The sequence below is a fragment of the Trypanosoma grayi genome, assembly GCF_000691245.1.
Source record: "Trypanosoma grayi strain ANR4 Tgr_79_V1, whole genome shotgun sequence".
In the NCBI taxonomy this organism is placed as follows: domain Eukaryota; phylum Euglenozoa; class Kinetoplastea; order Trypanosomatida; family Trypanosomatidae; genus Trypanosoma; species Trypanosoma grayi.
In genome coordinates, this window is record NW_008825698.1 from 479 (window position 1) to 12,445 (window position 11,967).

At 51.7% G+C, this 11,967-nt stretch overlaps 7 protein-coding genes across 7 annotated transcripts; all 7 read right to left on the reverse strand.

Annotated features, from left to right (window-relative positions):
* Position 1: 1 nt before the first annotated feature.
* On the reverse strand, positions 2-280 carry DQ04_00791000 (hypothetical protein; the record flags this gene model as incomplete). Its single annotated transcript, XM_009309706.1, has 1 exon — positions 2-280. A coding segment is annotated over one exon (279 nt), but the record flags the coding sequence as incomplete, so codon positions are not given.
* A 424-nt stretch (positions 281-704) lies between these two features.
* On the reverse strand, positions 705-1,019 carry DQ04_00791010 (hypothetical protein; the record flags this gene model as incomplete). Its single annotated transcript, XM_009309707.1, has 1 exon — positions 705-1,019. The coding sequence occupies one exon, from the start codon at positions 1,017-1,019 to the stop codon at positions 705-707; it is 315 nt and encodes a 104-aa protein (XP_009307982.1).
* A 685-nt stretch (positions 1,020-1,704) lies between these two features.
* DQ04_00791020 (hypothetical protein) lies at positions 1,705-1,905 on the reverse strand (the record flags this gene model as incomplete). Its single annotated transcript, XM_009309708.1, has 1 exon — positions 1,705-1,905. One exon carries the CDS (start codon positions 1,903-1,905, stop codon positions 1,705-1,707), a length of 201 nt encoding a protein of 66 aa, XP_009307983.1.
* A 1,005-nt stretch (positions 1,906-2,910) lies between these two features.
* Positions 2,911-5,523, reverse strand: DQ04_00791030 (serine-threonine protein kinase-like protein; the record flags this gene model as incomplete). The annotated part of the gene is made up of 1 exon (XM_009309709.1): positions 2,911-5,523. The coding sequence occupies one exon, from the start codon at positions 5,521-5,523 to the stop codon at positions 2,911-2,913; it is 2,613 nt and encodes an 870-aa protein (XP_009307984.1).
* Positions 5,524-6,203: 680 nt separating this feature from the next.
* Positions 6,204-6,494, reverse strand: DQ04_00791040 (hypothetical protein; the record flags this gene model as incomplete). The annotated part of the gene is made up of 1 exon (XM_009309710.1): positions 6,204-6,494. One exon carries the CDS (start codon positions 6,492-6,494, stop codon positions 6,204-6,206), a length of 291 nt encoding a protein of 96 aa, XP_009307985.1.
* Positions 6,495-7,366: 872 nt separating this feature from the next.
* Positions 7,367-7,816, reverse strand: DQ04_00791050 (ubiquitin-conjugating enzyme E2; the record flags this gene model as incomplete). The annotated part of the gene is made up of 1 exon (XM_009309711.1): positions 7,367-7,816. The coding sequence occupies one exon, from the start codon at positions 7,814-7,816 to the stop codon at positions 7,367-7,369; it is 450 nt and encodes a 149-aa protein (XP_009307986.1).
* Positions 7,817-10,305: 2,489 nt separating this feature from the next.
* On the reverse strand, positions 10,306-11,799 carry DQ04_00791060 (hypothetical protein; the record flags this gene model as incomplete). The annotated part of the gene is made up of 1 exon (XM_009309712.1): positions 10,306-11,799. The coding sequence occupies one exon, from the start codon at positions 11,797-11,799 to the stop codon at positions 10,306-10,308; it is 1,494 nt and encodes a 497-aa protein (XP_009307987.1).
* Positions 11,800-11,967: the final 168 nt, after the last annotated feature.

Below are 11,967 nucleotides of genomic sequence, written 5' to 3' on the forward strand. Positions count from 1 at the left end.
TTTTTTTTTTTGAATAAACGATTGTGTGCCGGCGTTTTCCTCGGCTTAATCGGCGGGGCCCTTGCGCGATGAAAGCCCGGCCGGCCGCCCGCCAAAATCCGCCAAAAGCGCAGCCCCTGCACCCGCTCAGAAAACCGGCGCATTCGACCTCCCGGTCGCTTTGAAAATCCGGTTGCATCGGCAAACCGGCGCCCTCCACGCGCACAAAGGATGTGTTGTTAAGAGGTTCTGTGGAATTGTTCGCGACGCACCGCGCGTGGGAAGAAGCAAAGTTTGCCATATTCCGGGTAAACGGAATTGTCCTACAAATGACAAGGTCAACCCTTAATTATTATCGGAAGGAACATCTTCACATCTTCCGTTACAAACGAGAAGCCCTCGCAGGATATCAGGAAGGAAATTAAACTCTCGGATGGCATAACGCGCAGAAAACAAATGCATTAACAATGCTTTGCAAGGGGAACCGGTACAAGAAAAATAGGCATCTCCGACTTCCAAAAAAAAAAAAAAATAAACAACCAATTGCGAGAGGTCAGACCGCCAACTAACATACACACCGCAAAGAACCGGGGCCTTCAATCGGAATCGCGGAAAACGGAAAAAACAGCTATCAGCACCATTTCGTTACCGCTAAACATTTAAAAAAAAAAAGACGCTGTTTATCAAACAACTAACCATAAGGGCCAACCGAACAGAAAAAAAAACTAAAATATACGGGTACAATGCAGACAAAAGATAAAGAAAAACACACCCTCACCCGCAACCACCCAAAGACACCTTCGCATCAAATACTGCCAGTCTTCACCCCTCAACGAAACAACACATAACAATAAAACAGGCACGGATAACATGAAAACCTCGAACAACCAAGGCTGCACAGCAGCACCGGCAGCATCTGGGGGAAGTGGAAGGCCGTTGCTGTCCGTTTCCATGGTGCCCTGTGCAGCCACAACCTGGAGGCACAGCAGGGCACAGACAGCGAGGGCAAACACGATATGGCTGATGCGGGCAAGGGCCATGTTGATTTCTTTGCGCTTGGCGGTGGCTGGTTGCTCTTGATTACTGTTGGTCTGTGTGTTTGCAGAGTGCAGGAAGAGCGCAGGAGGCAAAGACAGGGAAGAAGCGAAGCGAGGGGGTATGGCGAAAGCGGGAGCCGCACCACACAACACACCATGTGTGCACTCGGCCTTGGCCGGCGTCAGGGCGACACATCAGTCGTACACCGGAGGGCACGCCCCTTCCAGAAATATAGAACAATGCCATGTGTTTCGGGTATTTTTTTTTCGCCTTCCAGTACCGAGGCCAACACCCATGGAGGAGGAACGGAGGGGTCCTTACATACTTCTGCCGCGCGCGCGCAGTGACGCCTGCCAACGGCTTTTTTCGTACATGTATTCAACAGAAAAAAATATTCACAAAACTACAAAAACCTCGCGCGAGACGGAACACACATTCGCGCCCAGCATGGCAGAAGGCANAATGCCATGTGTTTCGGGTATTTTTTTTTCGCCTTCCAGTACCGAGGCCAACACCCATGGAGGAGGAACGGAGGGGTCCTTACATACTTCTGCCGCGCGCGCGCAGTGACGCCTGCCAACGGCTTTTTTCGTACATGTATTCAACAGAAAAAAATATTCACAAAACTACAAAAACCTCGCGCGAGACGGAACACACATTCGCGCCCAGCATGGCAGAAGGCACGCTTTAAAGCAGCGCCGCAGCGCACGCAAGGAAGGCGGCGCCCACCGCCACCCACGGCTGCACAGCAGCACCGGCAGCATCTGGGGGAAGTGGAAGGCCGTTGCTGTCCGTTTCCATGGTGCCCTGTGCAGCCACAATCTGGAGGCACAGCAGGGCACAGACAGCGAGGGCAAACACGATATGGCTGATGCGGGCAAGGGCCATGTTGATTTCTTTGCGCTTGGCGGTGGCTGGTTGCTCTTGATTAATGTTGGTCTGTGTGTTTGCAGAGTGCAGGAAGAGCGCAGGAGGCAAAGACAGGGAAGAAGCGAAGCGAGGGGGTATGGCGAAAGCGGGAGCCGCACCACACAACACACCATGTGTGCACTCGGCCTTGGCCGGCGTCGGGGCGACACATCAGTCGTACACCGGAGGGCACGCCGTTCTCAAAACAACGGAAAATGAAAAACACCATACGGAGCAGGTAATTTTTGTCGTTGCTTCTGCAACAATGCTAAATGATATCGGAAAATGGAAAATACCATACGGGGCAGGTGTTTTTTTCGTTGTTGCGTCTGCAACGCCGAGGCCAAAACCCCTCGGAGAAGGGAAAGAAAAGACTTTACTCACATATTTCCGCCGCGCGCAATCACATCCGTCAACGGCTTTTCTTGGCACAAATACTGGAACAAAATAATATTCACAAAACTACAAAAACCTCGCGCGAGACGGAACACACATTCGCGCCCAGCATGGCAGAAGGCACGCTTTAAAGCAGCGCCGCAGCGCACGCAAGGAAGGCGGCGCCCACCGCCACCCACGGCTGCACAGCAGCACTGGCAGCATCGCGGATAGGAAGGCCGTTGCTGTCCGTTTCCACGGGACCCTGTGCAGCCACAAGCTGAAGGCACAGCAGGGCACAGACAGCAAGGGCAAACACGATATGGCTGATGCGGGCAAGGGCCATGTTGATTTCTTTGCGCTTGGCGGTGGCTGGTTGCTCTTGATCACTTTTAGTCGTTGTTTGTTTTTTGTGAAAAGAGTGGGCGTGGAGCGGGATATTGTTTGAATGTGTTTTTTTTTACGTACAACGGTTTTTTTTGCCGAGATTTACTGTAGGATGTTACAGAGGGATACAGGTGGAACTTAGTTTCCCTTTCTTTGTTTGGGTGGTGGCAGAGGTCTGTTCTTTCGTATTTCGCGTCGCTTAGTTTTTTGTGTGCGGCGTGTTTATTGTGTACAGTCAAAGAACCATGGGTGTAGAATGGCTTCGGCGGCTGTTGGACGGCGCTGCGCGTGGCTGTCTAGTAGTGAGGTAATGAGTTCACGACCGAGCGCTGACACAGATGGGAGAAATTGAGCGTAAGATGAATTTTGTGGCAGTACAACGTTCTCGTGGAGAATGTTGATCGGTGGCGCTTCTTGGAGTGCTTCGGCGGCTTTGCGTATTGTGTTTAACCACTCGGCTTGGGGAAGTGATGGACAGACGCTCTTCATGTGCCGCAGCTGTTGGTTTTGATGCTCATAAGGCGCCGACGGGGTGAGATGTACTGTTGCGGCGTCTTGCAGCAGAAGCGGAGGCAGCTGCACGGGTGCGGTAGAGTGTAATAAAGTCATATCGATTTTTTTGTGTTTTTTTGACCGCTCCCAATGGAGCGGCGCGTCATAATCAAGGCGACCGTGCTTGGGGCTTATTTCTGCGGCACGGGCGGGCGGAAATGGCGCCCGCCCAGTGAGCAGTGCAAAAGCGACAACCCCAACGGAGAACATGTCAACGGCTGCGCTGTATCCCACTTTGTTGGGGCGCAACGACGGGATGACAACCTCTGGGGCAACGTATATTGGTGTTCCACACATTGTAACCATATCGTTTCGGGTGTAAAGAAGATTGTCGTAGCCATTGCCATTGTCGTCATTGACCTTGCCCTCCAGCATGCGGCTCAATCCAAAGTCCGATATTTGCACTTTCGGCCACAAGGACCGTCCCACATGAACGGTGTGGAGAACCGAAAACGGGTTCGGCACACGGGCTATGTTTGTTTCTTCTTCCTGCAGATCCTTGGGCGATGAGTCCTCTTCGAACGCCCTCAGAAATTGCATTAGCTTCTGCAACAGCAGTGCCTGCTGCAGCTCACAGAAGGATCCAAGCTCAAAAGGCTGCTGCAGCAACAGGTTCTCCAGCTTCAGGTCACGATGTGTGATGCCGGTGCGGTGCAGATACAGAACCGCCTCAAGTACCTGATACACAATCACCTTAACGACAAATTCCGGCAATGGCCCATTGCCGTGCAGGAGATTCAGCACCTCACCACCGGTAGCCTGTTCCATGACTAGCTCCAGACGCCTCTCCCCGTCGAACACCTCGTGCAGCTTTGTAATGGCGGGATGATCAACAGCAAGGAGTATGTCAATCTCACATTTGTGACGCATTTTTTGCCTGAGCTCCTTTTCATACCGCAAACGCGTCGCCGGTCCGAGCTGGGACAGTAATTGTTCGCGATGCTGCACGCGGTCTTCTTTTAGAAGCTGCTCTTTAAGCTCTGACTCGACGGCGGGGAATTCGCCCAGGGCGTCTATGGTTCTATTGGCTGGGCACTCCAGAAGAAGCTCCTGCGCGCGCCCATGTTCCCGTTCTTGCGTCTGTGTCTCCAGAGCCACTAACTGCTGCAGCGCCTGCTGCTCTGAATCACACGAATCCACCTCTATAACATACTCACTGCGTTTTCCCCCATTTTTCCCAACAGTAGTCGATGGTTGCAAGAGGCAATCATCGCCGGTACGGTGGCGGTAGCGCTGCCTAGCTTCTGCAGGGAACAACATGCGCTTCTTCTCTATGACCTTCACTGCGAAGTTGTAAACTATGCCCTCTGACCCATCGGGCATGGTCTCAACTTTGCGATGCCGCCGTCGTGCTGCATTTTCCAATGCCAGTTCTGTTGCTTTCACCACACTTTTACACGGCTGCAGCTCCAAAAACCGAAGTGCAGCTTCCTCATCTTGCAGCTGGGGCGATTTTAAAATCACCCCTGGAGCACAATCAGCTCGAATTACGACCTCGGGGGTGGGCCGAAGAGCCGCGGGATACACGACCGAGAAAGCTCCCTCGCCTAGTGGCTTTGACTTTTGTAGTATGTAGAATTCTTCCACGCTGTGTCGATACATGCGACGCGCCAGGGCCCAGGCCCAGAGGTGTGAGTCTGCATGTGGCGCGCCATTATCCGTTGTTTCCTTTCGGTCGTCCCGTCGCGGGCTGGCGCTCCTCTCACGCTTCGCACCTATTGACGGTGTGGGGCCTCGCATGGTTTCAACGGCATATAACCGTTTCTGCTGACGGTGATGCTTGTAGTCCTCCATGGTATAAAAAACAAAACAGAGGTTGTGCCGTGTATGCTTGTTTGGGCCTGCATTTACCAAATGAATGGTGTCCCCGCTGCGGAGGTCAACAGAAGCTCCCTTGCCGACCCGCATGTTGTTTACCTGGCAGCCATTCGTGCTGTAGTCCGTGAAGGTCACGGTGGGTGGTGAAGAAACTGCAGACAGTATTTGAATGGAGAGGCCGCAATGTGTCCCACTGAGGCATGGATTGCCATTTATCACAACGTCATTCCCGGCGCGACGTCCAAAAGTCACACGCTCTTTCCACAACAAAATCACAGGATGCATTCCCTCTCCATAACGTTTCAATTCGTTTATTTTATTCTGCTCGTCCTGCTGCAGCTGACGTTGAAGTAAGAAAAACGGCTGTAGCCCATTCTCCTCCGTCGGCATGTTCTGCGCAACCAACACCCCCCATGCATTCCTCTGCCGCGAGCCAGAGCCTTCCGCTCGCGTGACCGCCGCCATTCCGCGGCGCCTCCTTCACCTTGAGCGGGCCACACCGCAATCGCCACGTCTGGGGTCCCTTTTGTGTTCTCCACAAGCAGACACAGCCCGACTGAGACAAAAAAAAGGTAAGAAGCACAAAGAAAAGAAACAGCAGGTACAGTGTTGAAGACTTAACAAAAAAACGGACACATTGGTATATTGCGGCACCGCACCATACGATGTGGCCAGTTGCCGCAAAAAACAACTTGCGTGGGTAGAATTGCCAAACATAAAGCACCTTTCCCAAAGTGAAAGCAGGGAAGGAGACAACACCAGAGGATGAAAGTGCAGCCCGATGACAGGCGTGGCAGAGAACAGGCATACCGTGAGTCAATAGGGTAGCGCATCTACGAAGAAAAGTAGTGACACCTTCCCAATCTTTCCTACCCCCACCTTCACTTTCACATTGTAATACTCCCTCCTTGTCCATTTTTGTTTTTTTTTCTCCGCTCTTTTCACCCTTTTTCCGACAGTTAGAGAAATAAGGATGACAAGTAGATATAAATATAAATATATGCAACCAAAAAAAAAAACAACAACACAAGAACAACGGCGGGTGTCTTGACGTGGAGAGTAGAAACGCCCAGTCTTCAGTATATGACTCTCTCTTTCTCGCTTTCCCCCCCCGCTCTTTTCATCACCCGCGCGCCCCTTCAGCCTTACTCTTGCTGCGGCTGTTGCTCCTGGCACTGCATGAAATAGTCCCAGGCCCACTTGCAGTTTTCAGGTTTGCCCTCATTTGCCTCGAGGCACTTGGCGTACGACTTGATCTGCGGAGCGCAAGCGCCTTCACCGACCTGCCGTGCCACCTCCTGCGCCTGCGCGGGCTGCGCAGGCGGCTCATCGCGGTTAAACATCATGTGTGAAATACCGTGGCCAATGACGGACCCGGCAGCGACGGAGGCCATCGTGCCGAGCATACCCGTGCCGCCGCCGCCGCCACGCTGCATGTACACGTTCGTCACCTGCGGCGNGAGGCCATCGTGCCGGGCATACCCGTGCCGCCGCCGCCGCCACGCTGCATGTACACGTTCGTCACCTGCGGCGTTTGTTGTGCGGCGGATGCCTGGTGACTGTGTTGCTGGTGTGCGTGTTGCTGCTGGGCAGGAGGCGTGTGATGGGCAGGAGGTGGCGCTGAGGTGCTGTGGGGGCGCGAGGGAGACGCACGACGCGAGCGGGCCATTTGCTTCGCTTTACTTTCTTATTATTGGTTTGCTGAGTTTCGATTAAAACGCTCTTAGTACAGCGAAATCTACAGAGAGTCGCACCGAAACAATAGAGAGAGAAAGACACAAAGGGAAGAAGAAAAGGACCGTGATTGAACACCTACAAATGGATTCCCGTTTTGCCGCACTCGGATCATCGCACATAGTAATAACAACTACAGCAGAAATAGTAGCAGATAGTGTTGTTGTTCGTGCTGTTCAATTAGCCTCGCATACTGAATAAATGACTTGCCTCTAAGACATTGTCAGCGAGAAGCAAGAACAGGAGTGATGCAGGCGCCATTTTCTTGTAAACATGTCACTGCTGTTGCTCGTTTCCCTCTCGCGTAGTGCCACCTGCTTCTGCATATCGAATACTCATCCCACCAAGTCGCCCCACATTTCTCATACCTTGTGTTACTCTTCAGTTCATTCCTCACGCNTCTGCATATCGAATACTCATCCCACCAAGTCGCCCCACATTTCTCATACCTTGTGTTACTCTTCAGTTCATTCCTCACGGCGCCCTATATATTTCTCATTCACTTTCTCTCATTTCTCACACACACTCACGCGACGCTCCTTCTCTCCCATCTCTCTCCCTCTCATACACACATTCACGGCGATGCGTACCGCTGCGTCCATTCTCTCGCGGTTTTCATAGCACCTGCCTCGTCTCGCTTCCAGCACTCAGCTACCTCGTTGTCGAGCGGGTCGTCGGGATTCGGGCTCGCCATGAGCAGCTGTATGCTCAGCAGCACCTTGATGATCTGCAGCGCCGGAGACCACTTGTCCTTGATGATGTCAAGGCAGATGCGCCCCACCTTGTCAACGTTAGGGTGGTAGATGCGCGTAAGGAAGCGCACCTTGGGCGGCACCATCGGGTACTCCTCGGGGAGGAAGAGCTCAAGTTTAAAGACGCCGCCCTCGTAGCTGCTTTGTGGCGGCCCACGGATCTTCACGTGGAAGTAACGCGGGTTGGTGGGTGACGGCGCAGCTTCGATGCCTTCAGGGTGCTCGCGCTGCAGCTTCTCTGTCTCCTTGACGATGCGCGTCGTCAGCGCCATGAGTGTAAGTGCAGGTGTATCTGTCTGAATGTGTGCTGCCACGCAGAAGCAGAAACAGCGAAGAGGCCGACGCGAGAAGGGGAGAAAAAGAAGGACATTAAGAAACACACATCTCTTCATAAGGGTGTAGTGAAACAAAGCAACCACGACAGAAGCAGGCAGGGGTGAATCATTTCATGAAGAAAATTGTTAATGAAAAAGGCATGGAACACACGACACGCAGAGGCGCATTTTAATTAATTCGTTCTTTGACCAACTGCACGTTGTACCGTTTACCCGCCTCAGATGCCACCCGATACGGAGAAGTTCGTGTGCTTGCGAGGTTAAACGGCAGTCACGCAGAGGTCAAAACAACAACAGGAACAACAAAAATAGAGGAGATAATGAAATTACCTCGAAAATGTGACAATAGATTGGAAACGTGTGATGCTTTGTAGCCCCGGGGTCGGGAACCTTGATATTTGTGGACGCGTAGTTGTGTAAATATATTTATTTATATATAAACACATGAATCCTTTGCTCCTTGGTCCTGGCTTTCCCATTTGTTTATCTTTCCGCGTGTTTGTCTGGCAACTCAGTACCAAGCAGGTATAAAGATATACATATAATAGGAAGTAGCCAATTGGGTGGTGAGTGCAACTCGAGAAGCAACCAAACAAATCCTTAATTGCCCATATACAGGCCGATTTATGTACGTGTGCAAATGTCACACGTACACAGCGGCGGCAAACCAACAAACACACACACGGCCGCCTTTTGCTTCTCATACCCGTCCCCGCTCCCCCCGCACGCCGCTGGTAGCCAGCAACAAGAGCTGCAGGCACTACCGCTGCCCTGCATCCCCGTGGCCGATCGGGTGAGGGGGAACAAACAAACACACACACACACACAGTAGTGGCACAGGGTTATGAATTTTTGAAAGGGTTTGCATACTTCTTTCGTTTTTTTTCCTTTATCTGGATCCCGTCTTTCGCCATTTTGTTAAAAAGAATACTTATTCAGCTCTCCGCCTCTCATTCCCTCACCTTCTCCCCAACCACACGCATACACACCCTCAATAATTTCCTCAGAGGGAAGAAACAAAAACAAAAGGCACCTCATTGAAGAGAAAAAGACACACACACACACATATATATATATATATTTATATATTGGTAGGTTGATAGGTAGATAAATAGATATGCGCATATAGTCCCTTCGCGTGTGCGAATTCAACGCACATCGAAAGAAACGGAAATACCCCAACACAGAAGAAAAAAAAGAAGTACCACTACCAACAGCAAACCAATGAACCAAGATCAAAGGAAGTATTTCACCACCAACTTAAAATTCCTCGCTGGCGAATTTGCAAGGTCTCTCTCTCTCTCTCTCTGTGTGTGTGTAAGGCCGACAGTTGCCTTCCCTCCCCAACCGGTTGCTGCGCCCCCTCATCGTATTCACCGGCTTCTTCATGTGAAAAGAGGGAGCACAGCAGCAGCAGAAGCAACATCAACACACACGTTGGTTCATGACTTCAGCATCGAAAAGCAAAATTCCATCACGTGCATGCTTGTGCACCCACTTGCCGCCGCCGCGGCGGGGAAGGAATAGAGAAGCGAGAGACGCATGCAGCAAGTGCGGTGCCGCCAATAGGGGCCACCGAGCGGGGAATAGACATGGAAGAACCAGAGAAGCAAAAAGAGTTGCGCCAAACGCGGAGGGATGTGGGCAGACAAACAAAGAAATCAAAACAAGAGCGGACCCAAGAAAAGCATCACTTTGCGCAGAACTAGTGAGGAAAAGCAATATGTAGATATATATATATATATATATAAATATATATAAAGAAGAGACAACAGTCGAAAAAACGAGAAAAAAAATCGCGAGGCGTGAGCGAACTTCCCGGCCAATTTCTCGCTCGTCGGGTGCCGCTTCACCGTCGCCCATTCTCACGACGGTGGCGGCGAGAAGACGCAACACGAAGCCTGCAAGGGACCTCCCAATGCAAAAAAGAAGAAACAAGATAAAAAAAAGGCAATACGTAGTACCCCCACGCACATACACATACACGGACACAGAAACACACAGACAACAAAAGGAATACAAAAATAAGCGCTCATCCATCACCAAGTAGGAGGGCACAGTAAAGGGCGGTGCTTGTTGAAGAAGGTGTTCAATATTCACGTTAAATACCTGATACACACAGAAAAAAAAAATGAGAAAAAGTGAGAGAGTAAAGGCAATAGGCACTCAAAGAAACAGAGTAAAGCCGTGAGGGACACTCAAAGTGAGAGAGTGCATAGTTGTGATTCAGAGTGAGCCATGAACCACAAGAACCGTCATTTATCCGATTTTGCCCGATTGTTCCTTTTTTCCGACCTCGCCTGTCTTTTCGAATTGCCGTTGTGATTTTTTTTTTTATGAGCAACAACAACAACAGAAAGCAAGTGAGTACTTGTATGGGATCAACGAGCTGCTGCTCAACTCGGCCCAGGCTCCCCATCTAGCGGCTAAAGCTGCAGCACCTCTTTCAGCACCGCCACCATTCCATACACATCATGCTGCGCTGCCTCATCAGCGGCACTGATACCGTCTTGAACGCTGTTGTAGCACAAACCGGCGGTTGGGCCGACGCAAGATGCCGCCCACTCGAGCCCCACTGCCCCACTGGCGACGGCTAGCGCCACGCCGAAGAGTGGCGACGACTCAATCCAACCGCGAAGCACGCCGCGCAGCTCGCAGTGCCGACTGGTGTCGTCCGTTGCGCAGCCGTGGCGGTTGTGAACGCCCTCCTCATTCTCTGCCACGACATTCATCAAGAACACAAGAATGTGCTCACTCGTCAACAGCAATTGCTCCATCTTCGCCTCGTACCGACATTGGAGGTCACTGTCGTCATGGGACACATACGGCCACCACGCACCTATATTCTCCGCGCCGTCCAGAGCCTCATCTTTCTCTTCGCTGTAGGCGGTCGCGAGGAGTTCAATGGCAACTGACCACCAACGCGGGGCCTCCACACGAAACCCACAGACTCTGAGCACCTCGGCTTCCAAATGAAGGATATCCCTCGTGTTCAGAACCCGGTGGTGACGAAAGAAGGATTTTTCAAGGAGGGCAACAAGTGCTGTGGCACTGGCATCAATGTCCGAGAATTTCCAACACGTCAGCAGACAGGCAGCCATGACCAAGAGATGCCCACGTGGACCAAGTTCTTCAAAGGCGTTATCATCATGAAATGACACTGTGTGGGCATAATTTGCCAGTAGCTGCAGTGCCGTCAACGGCACCTCCAGCGCCTTTTTCCAAGAGTAACGATGCTCTTCCAGACAAAGGAGGAAGCTGAAACCCATAGACATTACTGTTGCCGCGAGTTCGCGATGATGCTGCAGGAACCACGACAACGCTACAGAAGATTTGCTCTGTGGTTGATGCACTGTCGTCATATAATGCCAAGACGGATTGGCTGAAGGCAAAAGGCGAAGCTTAACAGAATCCAACCTGTTGCAGAGAGGAAGATGATTCTGCTGCTTCTGTCGATCCCCTTCTTCCTCTTGCGAAATTGGTAATGCTACCTGCGCCGCAGCGAAGATCTCATCCGTATACGAGAGAAACGCGGTCAGAAGTGTAGGGGCCATATCCTCCGCTCTGGGGACCGTTGCCGCCACTTTCCACATCTGTGATAGCGGCAACGCTTCTGAACCCGTGGGTACGTTGGGATTGTGTCGCTTCTGCTTCTCGCAAGTCTGCGCCCGTGGGTGTGGGAGAAGTAAAGCATCTCTCTTTTCATGGACCCCACTGCTGGCCTCGCGTGAGGAGGTGGGCAGCGACTCCTGTGTGCCGATAGTCGCCCCGAGGGATCCGCCGTCATCAAGCTCATCGCCTTTATCGCTGAGAGCGGTGAGGGTAACAGTTAACAGGGCCGCAGCGCACAGGTGCGTCACATCGCTCTGCATCCCTCCCTCCGTGTTCTGCTCATCGAAGATGATGCCGCCCTCCATCATTCTTTTTTCCCCTTTCTTTTTTTAAAAAATCAAGTTGTTGTTTAAATTATCCGTGACGTATCTGTCAGTCCTGCAGTCACAATTATATCTGTCTGGTGTATGGGCCGAACCCTCTCCTCTGATCAGACCCGTTTAAAGGAAACAGAGCAAGGGCAGGAGCAGTGAAAT